Below are 16,443 nucleotides of genomic sequence, written 5' to 3'. Positions count from 1 at the left end.
GAGCCTGGTGTTTTTGATAACTTGACAAAGCGCCGCCTTACCTTACGCATTTTCATCTAAGCTAGTTTGAATGTTGTCACATTGCCTAAGAAATGCTCTTTAATGTTACCAAATCCACCCCCCCTTAACACTCAGCATAAACATTGAACATATAGTTCCTCTTGTAGGAGAATATGTAATAAATAAGCATACTGGACATATTAAAGTATAGTTACGCAGGACAAAAAATCCTTTCACCAAATGTTACACTTTGAGTATCTGTTTATTTAAACTTGCTGGGATTCAATTTTCATTAATCTGAGAAAAAGTGGATTATTTTCCACTCAGAATTAAACATTGTTGACAAAAGTGGTCCCTGTGTATGGATTATTTTCCACCCCCTTTAATGGCGGGCAGTTATTCCTAAACCTGTTCTTATCCAAAATGAGAGTCATGATCAAACCATTCTGAACTCAAGGGTGCCCAAACCTAGACACCGCGTAGAAGCCCCGCGTGAGAGGGTCTGGGGTCTCCAACCAGGAGTCCTGAAGGATTACTAATGTAGGGTATCTGAAACATATTCTGACCAATGGTCATCTAGCCTTTCACGACAAACCTTCTCCTCTGCACGCTTCCATTCTCCCAACACCCAAAATGGTATGTTATTGTACAAAGGCACCATGACCCGCCTGTGCACAGAGGTGCAGGCCTTTTTGTGTGTCAGAAAAGATAAATACTGTGTTCTAAATGTCACTTGCAAAACATCTTCCAGTTGGGTGTAGATTTTCTATTATGAACTACAATGGGCGATAATATGATTAATAATTAGGACACAATAGTTTTGCCAGACAATATTTAGTACTCAATATTCCAGTACAAAACCCTTTAAAAAAAAAAGCACATGAAATATCACAAGTGTATTGATTCGTCAGGCAAATGGGTCAGGCAAATTTTAATTTAGACTATTTCAGACACAGCATAGAAATGGAATGCTGATTCTGGAGCTAAACATGTTTTGTCACATTAATACAACCATGCAATGAACATTTTCCTATTAGAGCTTAAACTTAAACTTATCGATTCCAGGACAATCATCAATAAACATAAAGCTGGGATCACAGAAGGAAAGTTTGTAAGTTAACAGACAGACAACATTTTCAATACATCAAATCCAATCTATAAGACGTTTTGAGAACCCAAAAGTGTGCGCCTTAAGAAAACGATTTCCTGAGCAGTAGTCACTCGGGGTGTTGAGTTTAAGATACAATGACAAATAGGAGTGTGGGTGTTTTAATATGAAGCTCAACATTTTTTATATATGCTTATTCGCACATTTTCGAGAATTGCTTTATTCTCATGTAATCATAATAGGAATAGCTTGATGAAATTTGAAATATTATATGCAAATGATCTTGGGAAAAAACAACATTTTGTATGGAGTCCTCATGAATTCACAGATTTCTCATTAGTTTCACTACAGAAAAGATTATTCCAATTCAAATAATAAATGCTTTTCATTTCACTGTGTACAGATGTAGTCTCATAAATAAACAATCCTACCAACGCCCGCCAATACTGAACTTCAGCCGTGATAGCTGAATTTAATATGAACCGACCTTGAATTGGGAACAGGGGTTGAAAATAAGCAGGATAAATGTTGAAGGCAGACACCCCTCCCTCAGCCACTGATATGTGTCAATTGTTGCAATATTTTCCTGTGTGTTTCTAATAACCTCCATAAATTAGTTACTGTTTACGTAACTAACTTTGTTCTATTCACTCACCAAATCATCTACCAGTAGTTATAGATGTATTGAACTTAAGGAAATCAAAATCACAACACACAGGGCAGTAAATATGAAAAAATAACAACCCAGGAGCCTAGCAACCAAGACGACGTGAAATAAAAGCCACCACATGTCAAAACAGACAAGGGATGTATCTTAGGAACCTGCACAAATTAAGCAGACAGCTCAGAAAGTTATACAAAATAACATAGTGAAAGGAAAAGTATACTCCAAAAATCCTAAAAATGTCGATAACCTCTGTGGTGATATGGAATGTCTGAAACAGGCCACGCCCCATTCAATGCAACCGGAACAGGTTTCATTTGCCACCTGCTGGCAGGGTCCCCAGACGAGCTGACATCAGAGTCAGTCACTATGACAATATGTTGAATATTTGACCATAGTTAATGTGTTTCTGCAGAATCAGCCTGGGCTGTTGCCTAAGTGTGACACCCTACAGAAGGGTCTGGTTTGGGTGTGTGACATGTTTTCCAGATACCATGTGATGCCTGACTATGCAAATCCTGGTTGAGATGAAGCCGATGCGTTTGATAGAGTGGAGTGTGTAAAGATTAGGTGCCAGATGTAGGTAGCCTAATACCGGTCGGTAGCGGCCGAAATGACCGAATTTCGGCTTTTCGGAATTTAGGCTTTTCAGATGTAGGAGGCCAAATTGAAGGATTCGGTAATTTACCGAATCAGTATTTTAAGGAATCGGTAAATTACCGAATTCTTAAAATACCGATTCGGTAAATCACCGAATCCTTAATGTAGGGAGCACTCAAGTGAGTGCTTTTCCCATTTCAGGATTTGTTATTTACCACCAACTACAAGTTGGTGGTAACTATCGAAAACCCTAAAAAAAAGCAATTTTTTTCAATTTATAACTGTGCCATGTGGCAGACATACATGCCCTTAGGGCATGTATGTGTACCACATGTGCACCCATGCACTATTCAGGGGTGCAACAACCCTTGAATGTGTTCCCCCTTTTACCGATTCGGTAATTCCCATTCCTTCCTATGGGCCTCCAGGCCCATAGGAAGGAATGGGAATTACTGAATCGGTAAATACGATTCGGTATTTACCGAATCTTACTGATTCGGTAAAATTTATACCTACATCCCATTTTTGATTCTAAAATACCGAATCGGTAAAATTCGGTATTTTAGAATCTGTAAATCTGGATTACCTACATCTGGCATGTTACCCCCTATTTATGCGAGGGCTTTAATTCCAAGGGCTTACATCGACGCAGTGAGATTTGGCGCCATCGTATATTTGGGGTGAACGCTGAATGCTTAAAATCGCACGCTAGCAGCATTTTGTAGGATTCGTGTTGCATGCATAGAGACAAGTTCAGGATCTTATAAAAGTGCATACACAGCCAGGGTTCACGTGTGTCACCACAAACAATATTTAAAGATCTATTTGCATGATCAAATGTAATCACCCAGATGTCTCCTCCATGAGACTGGGATCTTGGAGCAAGGTATCTTCACAAATTTAAATGAGTGTATGGAGACCCACCTTGAAAGGGCTGTATGGTTCCATAGCTTGCATGCTTCCCCTGAAAGACCCTGTCCTGCCCCTGACTCTAATGATGAAAGGACAGGGGAGAACTGATCAGCTGCAGGTTGCACTAAATGTTCAGGAGTGCTTTGGTCAAATAAGGCATAAGCAGTCTAGATTGTCTTCACTAAATTCAGAATGAGAATCAGGTTTTAAATCTCCTGCAATGCACGCTTGAAACACTTTCTTTTTTCACCATTCTTTTGGTTTCTCTAAATAAAATAGGCCAGTTCCTTTTAAGCAATCACATTTATATTAATTGATTTGTTTTCAGGAGCTGGCTCTGAAATCTGGTCTGCTGGCCTAAAGGCAGAAGACATCTACTGCTAGCAGAGTTAGAAAAATCTGTTGCAACTGTGTGGATTTTATGATTAAGTGGGTATAACCTGTAAGTTACTTAGGAGTTTCACGCTTGTCCTTTTTCCATTGCAGTCATGAACACACTGTGTGCTTCAGTTGTTTATGTACACTGTTAGCGTATGATTGGCGAAGTAAGCGTGGTCTGATCTTCTTTAGTTGCAGGAAAATGTGCAAATCTCAGTGTTCAATTGTTTCCTGGGTCTCACCTATTTATTTATTTATTTATTTATTATAAAGTTTTGTATAGCGCGAACAAGACCCGTGGGTATCAGAGCGCTTAACATGAAAATATGAAAAGGAAAAGGGTTAACATATATATAAGCAGTTAACAAGCAGCCGCAGTGAGGTAGATGATATAAATATTCATAACACATGTTATGTTAGCGCAAGTAAATATGGTATGATTAAATTAATAACAACGACATGTATATATAACAACTATGAGGTAGTTCGGTATAGGTTCATGAAGGATGTTGTTCTCATGTTCAATCAAAAACATCATAGGATACGTATTCCATTATAATATTGCAGAAGCCTCCCATTATAATGGTGTACATGTTCTGTACTAAGGCAGTAGTATAACAGGGCCAGGATCAGTGTTCTTCATTAAGTAATGTATCTATTCATCAGCAGGCTCTTCACTTCTCGTTTGAATGTTACCAGATTCTGGATCTTCCTGATGTTTGGGGGGAGTGAGTTCCATATTCTGGGGGCCGCTCCTGAGAACGCTCTGTCATAAGTTTTCTTCTTACGGAAGAAGGCTGGCCGTAATAGCAGCTCCTCAGCACTCCTAGCTGGTCGGTTGCCACCGGACAACTGAATTTTCTTTGCTAGATATCTTGGGGTGTTGTCATGTAATGCTTTGTGTGTGATACATGCTATCTTCATTTGGATTCTTGCTTCGTATGGTAACCAGTTTAGTGCTTTCAGGTGCGGAGATATATGGTCATATTTCCTGGTTCCGGTGATGAGTCTTGCTGCAGCGTTAAGGCAAGCTTTCAATGGTGCTGTGGACATTTTTGGTAATCCAGCCAAGGTAGTGCAACCATATTCAATCCTCGAGATAACTAAGGATTGGATTGCCAATTTGAGGTCTGATTCTGTGATGAATGGTTTCAATTTTCTTAAGTAGTTCAAGTGAAATCGGGCACTTTTCGCCATTGTGTTAATGTGGGCTTTCATGTCTAGATTCTCATCTAAGGTGATTCGTAGAGATTTTGCTGAGTTGACGAGGGTTGGGGTGCAGTTTAGCGCGGTCATAATTTTCATCCATTCCTTTATTTCTGTATTGCTCCTTGGTGGAGAAATTAATAGGAACTCTGTTTTATGTGCATTCAGCTTCAGGTGGTTTGCAGTTAACCATTGAAGTGCCATTTTTAGTGTCTCATTCATTAATTCCAATTCTTTTATGGATCCGACCTTCAAGTATATTTGCGTGTCGTCCGCATACATGTGATAGGATATTTGAGATTTTTGGAGAATTTCTGTGAGTGGTTCGACGTATAGGTTAAACAGATCTGGGGATAGTGTCGATCCTTGAGGGACTCCAATTGAGATAGGGCAAGGAGGTGAGATTGATTGGTTAACCAGGAAGTGCTGCGTTCTGTTCTGTAAAAAGGAATCGAACCATTTCAGCACAATTCCCGATATTCCCATCCTGTCCCGTAGTCTGGTCAGTAATGCTTCATGATTTACCGTATCAAATGCCGATGACAGGTCTAGGAGAATCAGTAAGCATGCTTGATTTTGGTCAAGGGCCTGTAACGCGTCATCAGTAATGTGGAGAATCGCTGTTTCCGTGCTGTGCCCTGCTCTGAATCCTGATTGGCATTCATCTAACAAGGAGAATTTGGTGATGTGTTGGCTCAGTTGATTCTGCACACATTTCTCAGTCAACTTGGCCAGTAAAGGGATGTTGGTCACTGGGCGAAAGTTATTTGGATCTGATGCATCCGCTGTTGGTTTTTTGATTATGGGAACGACTTGACCTGTTTTTAGGCAGTCGGGAAGGATCCCTTGTGATAGTGACGCATTTATTATTTCGGTCCATATTGGAATCAGGATGTGATTGATTTCTTTTACGCATTTTGCAGGCAGAGGGTCTTGGTAGTGGTTGTTAGGTTTAATTCCTGAGAGCGTCTTGGCAATCATGTGTTGGTCGTAGTTAGTTGGACCTAGTTTGCTTAGGCTCTAAGGTCCTGCCACCCTATCTCAGCATTTTGCAGCTTTATTGGGTGATTCTGTTTGGAGCCATTGAGCAATCCTTCCTGCTGGTGCATTGTGGGGGGCAAGAGAGCAGAGGCTTTCTCAGGCTTTCTCTGGTGGGCTTAAAGAGACACTCAGAGGAACTTGAACTTGAATGAATGAATGAAGGGAGTCTTTTACCGCGCAACTTAGCCCAAGGGCATCAAGTTGAATCTTGCTTCAATCTGGAGCCAGCGGGGCACCTCCAGTGGGGTCTGATGTACTCCAATGTGCAAAGGTAGAGGCGCATTTTAACTTCCGGGTTTCGCGAATGAGTGTCTTAATTAACCCAGCGCCTTGAAACCCTCACAGGTGAGTAGCACGCTTACAGTTACCTGATTGATTGATTGATACTCGATTGATATAAAGGGCCTTCCAATTGTGTAGACGTGCCGGGACCAATGCTTTTGTGGGATCCACTTGATGATGTTGTTATGTTATTGAAATTTATATCGGGCGCGACAGATACCCAAAAAGGGTTTCCCGGTGCCAAGCCAGAGAAGGAGCGGAAAAGGAATTACTGATTAAACAACCAGGTTTTTAGTAACTTACGAAAGTGCGTGTATCAGAAAGTGCGATGATCCGTTTGGAGGAGACGGGGATCTTTCATAAGAAGACTAGTTCCCCCCCTGACTCTTGAATCACTGCATTGACATGAGACAAGAAGGAGAGCGTGGCCTCTCAGACGACCCCTTTATCTTCAAACAAGATGGAGGGTGCAAAGACCTGGGTGGGAGATAAAAGGAGTAGATCTGGCTGGGGTCCTCCAATCATCTCAATTTTGTCTCCTTTCATGAAAGGTTTCCTCTCCCACATCCATTGTAGTTTGTGATCCAGACATGAGATCATTGTAAACTGTTATTCAAGGCTCTTTCCAACTCTGAAGGTTTTGTGGTCACCCTGCATACATTTGAGCCTCTGGCACTTCCTCATCAGTGGGGCAGATATACCAATGAGGAGGTAGATCTAACTGCACAATATGGGTTTTAAGTGCCTTTTGAGTGTTGTGGTACTTGTGTTATGTATTCTAAGAAGTACTGACTCTGAAGATCTACACTGCTAACAAACTAAGAAATAAATATAGAATGTGTGAGACTGAATAACAGGATGTTGTGTGTCTGTTTTGTGTTGTTCTATTCCCAATAGGTTTCTATGTTCCATTTTTTAAAACATAATTTAAATGGTTAATTTAATTTTAATTTAAATGCTTATATCTCAACAATGACACCCATGGTTATTATAATATTATGAACAGCAACCCGCTGCTTTTTGGCTAAATTCACTCTATAGAAATACCATATTGTAATTAATACACTAACTTTTTAACATTTGTGATGGAGAAAGCATGTGCCAACTTAAGACAGTTCTTTTCTGCATGGTCACCTCGGATTGTTTGCCTTTTTACAGACCATATTGTGTTGGTATTAGGGCTCTGTGCACTGTGACTCTGCTAATCAGTACCACAGTGTGCTCGCTCTGTCCCTAAAACTGTGCTTTAGAACTGGTGTCACCCAATTGATTCATATAACTGTCCGGTAGGGCCAATGTGGGTTGGTGGAAATTGCATTAAAATTAGATGCTATATCTGAGATGCAGAAGCTATTTAAGCCACCTGCACACATAACAGAATTATCTGGCTTCAGGGAGCATCCCTGCGCCCTGGCTGGGACGCAGCGTGAAAGCACTGCGACAAAACCTGCCAGGAGAAGCGCACATGGGATGTAGAACCTTACGGTCAATAGTCACGTTTTACACGCCTTTGATTGATTGATATATTAGCTAAGTCCCCCAAAAGTGTGCCTAATAAGCCCACAGGGTGGGTGCCTAATATATAACAAATGTCTTACTGCACATTGGGAAGGGTATGCCCTCACAGTGTATATTTGTCCACAAACTATTTTTTACTGTGTAGGTAAAGTTGTATTTTTATAAACTAGCCTAGCTATGGATAAAAGTATTAATTCATATCTCCATTTGGGAAGATGCTAGAGCATCATTTACAGGTTATTTTTTACTTAGTTTAAACAAATTTTAATTAATGGGGGAAAGTAGATTTTAATACCTTTACTGAAAAATTAACTTGAAGAAAATGTGCTTTATGCTGCTTGAGAAAATAATCTGTTTAGATCTGATTTTGCACTTGTCTTTGCTTCTGAGACCCTATCCTAGAGGCCAAGGGGCCTTGGCACTTACAAAATCCAGCTTTGTCATGCTTGGAGCTTTTGGCATCAAAATGAACAGCTTCAGTGGGAGCTCAACGGTGACACTGTAACACCCTTCAGGGGGCCTCATAAGCTTCAGCTTTGAAGCTTGTCCCTCTGGTAGACTTTGAACTCTATAAGGTAGACTAAGTCCCAAGGTAAAAACTTTGACCAGTTTGACCTGCTTGGCTTACCTACCTACACGTCTGTGTGGTTGGCCTGACTTCATGCTTAGGTTCGGGCCACCCAGGAATGGGCATGTTACATTGGCTCGTTGTATTTTCCAAGTGCCTTTTGTGTATTAAAGATTCCCTATTTTTCTAAATTGCTTTGGGAATAATATTCTGTTTTATTCTTGTCTTTAACATTGCATGCACTTCTTACTCTAAAGATGCACTTCTCTGGGAATTTCCTGCAGCTTGTTCCAGGGCTTGAGCAGAGATGTCCTCATAATGGTCTTTGAGCCTAACCAGGGTGTGTTTATGAAGTTGGCAGGGCTACCACCCTTCCACATCAATAAACCAATTTCTGAAACTGAACATCTGTATCAGAAACACTGACAATTGATGAGAACCTTCAATTATAATGTTCATCTGATGTGAAGTGCCTCTCAATAGGAGTTCTAACACATGTGCTGTGCAAATTTGCTGTGTGATCTTTTCATGTGTAATCTGAATGCAGCTTTGAAAATGTTTGAACTGATGCATCTCATCACTAGTCTTGCATCCAGTGGTTGAGTTTCCTTATCTGATTGTCAGGTGAGGTCTGCAGCAAAGGGTTTGACTTCAATGTCACTCCTTCTGATCCAGCTCTGATTGCACTGAACAGAGGTCTTACTTTTATCCTCCATACTAAATGACAAGCACAGCTTTATAAAGAAAGATTCTTTATATACACAAAGTAGAACCACTGTAAGCTACCAGAACAATGAGAGTAAACCAAGGAATCATCCTCATCATCAATATATATATAAATATTGTTTAAAGTAAACCAAGGAAGGCATCAATAATCACCAAAAAGTAAATAAAAGTGAAACTAGAAAAATTTACAAAAAACATTAAAAGGAAAAATGAAGCAACTCATAAAGAATGCCAAATATATGGAAAGCAATTGACACCATGATTGTGTCTCTAAAATATCAAGAGCAAGTACCAAGTAAAACAGAAATAAAGAGAGGACTCACAGTTAGTTCGTGCTCGCTCCCCAGGATCATCACTCTGCGGTTGACGACACGCAACAATTTATCCAGGATGATTTGAACGTGCTCCTTGGCTTTTGCCTGCAAGAAAGAGAGGCACAGGTTTTGGAAGGAGGAAATTGTGCAAAGATGGAAATATCTAAACCTCAAGAACCTACCGTGTTCAAGGAAGCATGTTCATCATAAAAAATGTGAGAATTCTCAAATGGGCTTTGAGATTGTTAGACCGCTGGCATCCCCGCCCAACCTTCAGCAGAAAGATCGGTTGGATTCCAGAATTGAAGGGATGATTGGCTGTACAGGCCAATTCACGGACAAGTTCACTAAATATCGGACAAGTTCTTTAAATATTGGACAAATTCACTAAATATCGGAGAAATAAGACTAAGGGCCTGATTGAGATTTTGGCGGACGAGTTACTCTGTCACAACGGTGACGGATATCCTGTCCATCGACATATGAATCCCGTGGGATATAATGAGATTTATATTTCAGAGGACGGGATATCTGGCCAACAGAGTAACACATCTGTAAAGGTCCTAAATCAGCCCCTATGTGAATACTATAGATTCTCATTTGGAGATCTGAATTGCTACTTGGTTAAGGCACACATGGTCTTTGTAGGAAAGTGCATCTTTGTGCATGCCTCCCACATGTTTTTGTGACTGACTAGCTGGAATATTTTGAATCAGGCCAATGGGAGACTGTTTAAAAACCTTGCACAGTATGTGTTTTACACCCTGAAATATGTTGTGTAAGTTACAAACGCCAAACACCTCGTTTGACTTTTAGTTGAGCCGTCAGAAGAGGGGTCTTGTCCAATTAGATAATTCAGCTGCAGTGTGTGCCTTGAAGGCCCAGGAAGAGGTGCTCAATGTTCAGAAGTTGACTCTTCTTTTGCTCGAGGAATTGAGAAGAAATATCCTATGTTATTTTGTGACAACCTTGGTCAATATAAAGGGTTTGGACATCGCATAAAACTACATGCCAATGCCTTACCTGTTAGACATAGAGTTAGAAATGTCCCCCTGTCTTACAGGAATAGGCTGAAGGAAATGCTTGATGAAATGTGTAAAAAAATAATAATCGAACCTATAGAGTCATCCCCTTGGGTTTCGCCAGTAGTGATTTCAGTTAAATCTGGAGGAGACCTTCGTTTATGCATTGACTTGCGCAGTTTATATAATGCAATTTGTGTAGATTCTCATCCACTGCCTAATCTACATGAGATGGTATCAACCTTGGCCGATGCACAAGTAATCTCATGTTTAGATCTCGCAGGTGCATATCACCAAGTGGTTCTTCATGAAGAATCAAGAGACCCGACTGCATTCATAACGCCAGAAGGGTTATACAGGTTTTGTAGAATGCCTTTTGGTCTGACTAGTGCAGCAGCTGTATTCCAAAGACTGATGAAGGAAATGTTGAATGGTCTAACTGGAGCAATAGCATTTCAAGATGACATTTTGGTTTTCGGTAAAAATGAGGTGGAACATGATAACAATTTGATGGAAGTACTTAAAGCTCTATCAGACAAAGGGTTGACACTTTCTGCAGACAAATGCAAGTTCAAAAAGAAGGAAGTGGAGTATTTGGGACGGAGAAGGCCCAGCTGCAGCCCTGGTTGATGTTAGCAGGCGCGTGTAATTGGTGTAGTGATCCGCCGCCTGAGCCCGGCTACAGCCCTGGTTGATGTTAGCAGGCGCGTGTAATGCCGTTGAATGAGAGAGTTATCAGCCGCGGGTAAATCCGTTTAATGAGAGAGTTGAGTGGCAGCGAGTAGGAGAGGCTGCAGTTTTTGTCCCCGCAGATACGCTCATTTGCGTGTTCCCCCGCTTGAGGCCCAGATGCAGGCCTGTTTGATGTTAGCAGGCGCCTGTTCTCCCGTTTGAGGCCCAGCTGCAGCCCTGGTTGATGTTATCAGGCGCGTGTTATTAGTGTACTGATCCGCCGCCTGAGCCCGGCTAGAGCCCTGGTTGATGGTAGCAGGTGCGTGTATTTTCGTTGAATGAGAGATTCAGTAACAGCGCGCAGGAGAGGCTGCAGTAATGTTACTTACCAGGCCTCCAGGTGAACGCGTTTGTCACGCCCCCAGCACACGGCCACAGCAGACGATCTTCTGATTAATGTACGACCCACGTGGCATGAAGGGCGGAACGTAGCACACACCCCCAGCGTTTCTCACGCCCCCAGCGCGCCCCTTGATGCAGCACAATTGCGTTCACATGGCATGAAGGCCGGACACATGCCCCCAGCGTTTCTCACGCCACCAGCATGTCACGCCCCCAGCGTGCCCCTTGATGCTGTGCAGCAACGTAATTGGCGCTTGTATGTACGACTCACATAGCATGAAGGGCGGACACATGCCCCCAGCGTTTGTCATGCCCCCAGCGTTTGTCACGCCCCCAGCAGACGCCCACAGACCACGATGTGATGGCCGTACCACACGCCCACAGCACAACGCAGACACGCCCACAAGGGACTACTTTGCTGGCACGGTTCTTTTACCTTTTAAATGTATAGAGGAGTTGGCCTAACAAAAATGAATGTGTGTCCTCATGTAACGTATCTGGTGCTATGTAAATCGCTCTGATACCTGATTCAGTTCGGGTCAAATTCGCGCTATATAAAACTCTGCAAAAAAAAAAATATATGGTGGGCGTCTGCATATGCCTATTTCCTTCTGCTGCAACTGCCCTTTCCAACGCTGTATTGGGTGTTGTGATTGGTGCTGTGGTTACTGAGATTACCCGCCTCAAAGGTTTGGGCTCTCTCTTTATAATATTAGTATGGATGGATGGCCTAGTGAGGAAGAGCGCATTGGGAGTTTGATGAGTTATCACAAAGTTAAAGATGAGTTAACCATAGGGAATGGAATAATTTTAAGTGGTGACAAATTTGTTCCACCTTTTGGACTTAGGAGCTGTTTCTTGATGTTGCACATGAAGGTCATTTTGGAATTTCTGTAACTAGGAGACGCTTGAAAGAGAGTTTCTGGTGGCCTGGGATTGATTCATATGTAGAGCATCAGGTACGTCTTTGCAAATTGTGTAACAATAGTGATAAGTCAGCTAAAGCCTTGTCAGCTTCTCCACAACCTGTGGATTTACCTGTCTCACCATGGAACAAATTGGGAATTGATATTATTGGTCCATTTAGCATTCTGCCACACCAATTTTCATTTGGTATTATTCTCATAGATTATTTTTCGAAGTGGCCGGAGATAAAGATGGTTAAGGAAGTTACATCTGATGTCATAATACAATTTTTGGATGAGATTTTTTGTAGAGAGGGGATTCCTCAGGAAATTGTCACAGACAATGGGCCGCAGTTTGTAAGTAAACAAATGGAGAATTATTTGGCAAGGTGTGGTATAATTCATAGAAGAATTGCTGTGTTCCACCCGGAAGCGAATGGTCAAATTGAGAGGTTTAACAGGGTTGTTAAGGAGGCCATTCAGTTGGCTGTTAAAGGTGTATTATGTTGGAATAAATCTCTCCAATCAATGTTGCTTTCATATAGAACAACTCCCAATGCTGTGACACAATTATCTCCTTTCGAGTTACTTAGGGGGCACAAGCCAAGTACAGAATTAGTACCATGGTGGTTAAAAAAGAAGGATAAGACATGGTCTGATTTTGCTGAAATTGATTTTAAAGAAATTCGTAGGAACGTTGAGGCTTACAAAATAAGAATGAAAGATGATTTGTTGAAGAAGAGAAGTTTAAGTGATATATCTGTTCATGTTGGAGACTTAGTAAGGTTGAAAAAGGGTACTTTTGTGCATAAAGGGTTGTCTAAATGGTCTGATCCTGTGAAGAATTGAAGTATTTAAGAATGCTGTTCGTGTGGAAGATGGCAGTGTTTGGGACTTTTGCAGGGTATCTAAACTTAGGGGCAAGAAATGTACTGAAAATGATGAGTCTTCAAATGTGTTTTTAGATGTTCCAAATGTAGACATGAATACTTTTGGTGATTCCAATTCTAATTCATTTAATGTATCTGGGACTTCTAGCCATGCTGGATTGTTGAGGAATTCAAGGACTCATAGATTACCAATAGGGTGTCAAAGTGAAACCCTGCCACCCTTCAATGTTTCCCCCAATTACCAAATCGGTATTTACCGATTCGGTAATTGACATTCATTCCTATGGGCCTCCAGGCCCATAGGAATGAATGTCAATTACCGAATCGGTAAATACCAATTCGGTAATTACCGAATCATGCCGATTCGGTAATGAAATCGGTAAAATTACCTAAATCCCGATTGCCAGTTCTTAAATACCGAATCGGTAATCTGGGATTTACCTACATCTGGCCCTTAAGGTTCTGATTTCCCACGACATTTAGAAACTACTAGTCCGACAGCTTCATAATTTATTGGTTCAGGACAACCCCAAGGTGGCATTAATGGGCCATAATGCACATATGAGTTATCCTTGATGTCAGGGAGTAAAAAACGAGGATTCACAGATTTCATTATGTTGTTTTTTTTACTTTGACATAAGAACAAGAGTCATGTAAAGGTGTTACTTTAGGCAGCCCTATTAGACTATGGGCCTGATGTAGGAAGGCTATTACCAGTCGGTAACGGCCGAAATCGGCCGTTACCGACCGGAAATAGCCTTTTCAGACGTAGGTGTTATATTTACCGATTCGGTATTTACCGAATCATCATTTACCGATTCGGTATTTACCAAATCATCATTTACCGATTCGGTATTTACCGAAACGGTAAATGCGATGTAGGAAGCACTCTAAAGAGTGCTTTTGTGCTTTAAGGATTCGTTATTTACCACCAACTACTAGTTGGTGGTAAATAAGGAATTCCTCTGTAAATGCAAATCTGTGCATTTACACCTGTGCCATGTGACAGACACACATGCCCTTAGGGCATGTATGTGTGCCACATGTGCACACCGGCACTATTCAGGGGTGCAACAGGGTATCAAAGTGACACCCTGCCACCCTTGACTCTTTCGCTATTTTACCGAATCGGTATTTACCGATTCGGTAATTGACATTCATTCCTATGGGCCTCCAGGCCCATAGGAATGAATGACAATTACCGAATCAGTAAATACCGAATCTTAACGATTTGGTATTTTTTACCGACTTTTTATCTACATTGCATTTACCGATTCAAAAATACCGAATCGGTAAAATTCGGTATTTTCGAATCGGTAAATTACAATTACCTACATCTAGCCCCAAATCCCTTAGTTCTCTGTGACAAGAAAAGACTCAGCGCCCTGGCAACCCAATTACTTCTGTGGCCACCACTTCAACAATGTGTATAATGTGCCAGCCATCCGAGGCCAGAGTGATGGGGGGACTTAACTAGAAATCCTGCTTAAATATGAAGTAAAAAATAAAAATGCAAATAAGGTGGCACTCAAGTGCCAATACTGAAATATGAGGGAATTATGGAAATGTTATACAGAATAACAAAATTGAAATTGGAAGTGAGGTAATGGCTGGTTTAAAGGGCATCATTTCATAAAATGGAGGCGATGAAATATGAAAGGTGAAAGTCATTCAAGGGCAATAAAGGAAGCAGCTACGGGTCCATTAAAGGGCAATAAATCAGGAAAGGCCTGATGAGGAGCGCTGATTGGGAGGACGATAAAGAGAGAAAAGCTCGGCGCTGGGAGGAGGTCACTGTCAAAGGGGAACAAAAATCAAGTTAATTCATGTATACAAGCCTTCAGGTTTTGCAAGAAAGAAGTGTTCTTTTTGAGATCAGACACAGAACGTTGATATCACCGAACGTTCCAACCAGAACCGATTGTGCGCTCCTAGAAGTCACAGCTAATCTAGAGGTGGGCGCTATTGAGCACTTGAAGGAGCTGAGCGTGGGACTGCAACAAGCAAATCACATACTTTTTAGGCACCAGGCGTCTCTCCTTCTGCGAAGGAAAGTGCTTCTGGAGTACAAAAGATCTCCATCAGTCCATTTATTCCTTAAGTCATCCATTCATCATGGAGCAGAAAAGGAGTGAAGTAATTCAGCTCCCAACAGGAAACCCACACTGAGATGGACTCACTGGTGCGGGGGGTGGAGCTTTGATACACTAGACAACCATAATACCCCATGTGTGACCCATTTGTGATCCAATGCTGTGGGGCAGGATTAGAATACCCCATGTGTGGCTCAATGCTGTGGGGCAGGATAAGAACACCCCATGTGTGGTCCAACGCTGTGGGGCAGGATTAGAATACCCCACGTGTGGTCCAACGCTGTGGGACAGGATGCGAATATCCCATGTGGTATCCGATGTAGTGGGGCAGTTTAAGAATACCCAATGTGTGAGCTGATGCTGTGGGGTAGGACAAGAATACCCCATGTGTGAAAGAATGCTGTGGGGCAGGATAAGAATACCCCATGTGTAATCCAATGCTGTGGGGAAGGATAAAAATACCCCATGTGTAATCCAATAAGAATACGCCATATGTGATCCAACGCTGTGAGACAGGATAAGAATACCCCATGTGTAATCCAATGCCTGGGGAAGGATAAGAATACCCCATGTGTGAGCTGATGCTGTGGGGTAGGACAAGTATACCCCATGTATGATCCAACGCTGTGGCGCGGGATAAGAATACCCATGTGTGATAAGATACTCTGGGGAAGGATAAGAATACCCATGTGTGATCCAATGCTGTGCGGTGTGATCCAATGCTGTGGGGCAGGATAAGAATACCCCATGTGTACTCCAATGCTGTGGGGCAGGATTAGAATACCCATGTGTGATCCAATGCTGTGGGGCAGGATAAGAATACCCCATGTGGTATCCGATGCTGTGGGGAAGTTTAAGAATACCCAATGTGTGAGCTGATGCTGTGGGGTAGGACAAGTATATCCCATGTGTGATCCAACGCTGTGGCGCAGGATAAGAATACCCCATATGTGGAAGAATGCTGTGGGGCAGGATTAGAATACCCATGTGTGATCCAATGCTGTGGGGCAGGATAATGATACCCCATGTGTGAGCCAGTGTTGAGGGGCAGAATAAGAATACCCCATGTGTAATCCAATGCTGTGGGGCAGGATAATGATACCCCATGTGTGATCCAACCCTGTGGAGCAGGATAAAAATAC

General features: G+C 41.9%; 1 protein-coding gene across 1 annotated transcript in view; it reads right to left on the bottom strand.

Moving 5' to 3' along the window:
- The window catches only part of LOC144821564 (dedicator of cytokinesis protein 2-like), a 3,201,295-nt gene that overhangs the window by 1,458,775 nt on the left and 1,726,077 nt on the right, over positions 1-16,443 (bottom strand). Inside the window, exon 28 of the mRNA XM_078678750.1 lies at positions 9,327-9,422. Within this exon, the coding sequence (XP_078534876.1) occupies positions 9,327-9,422 (96 nt within the window). The remainder of the gene's footprint in view (positions 1-9,326; positions 9,423-16,443) is intronic.

This window comes from Lissotriton helveticus, chromosome 2_2, assembly GCF_964261635.1.
Source record: "Lissotriton helveticus chromosome 2_2, aLisHel1.1, whole genome shotgun sequence".
NCBI lineage: Eukaryota > Metazoa > Chordata > Amphibia > Caudata > Salamandridae > Lissotriton > Lissotriton helveticus.
The sequence above is the reverse complement of the archived record's forward strand: the minus strand, read 5'-3'. Positions and strand labels throughout refer to the sequence as shown.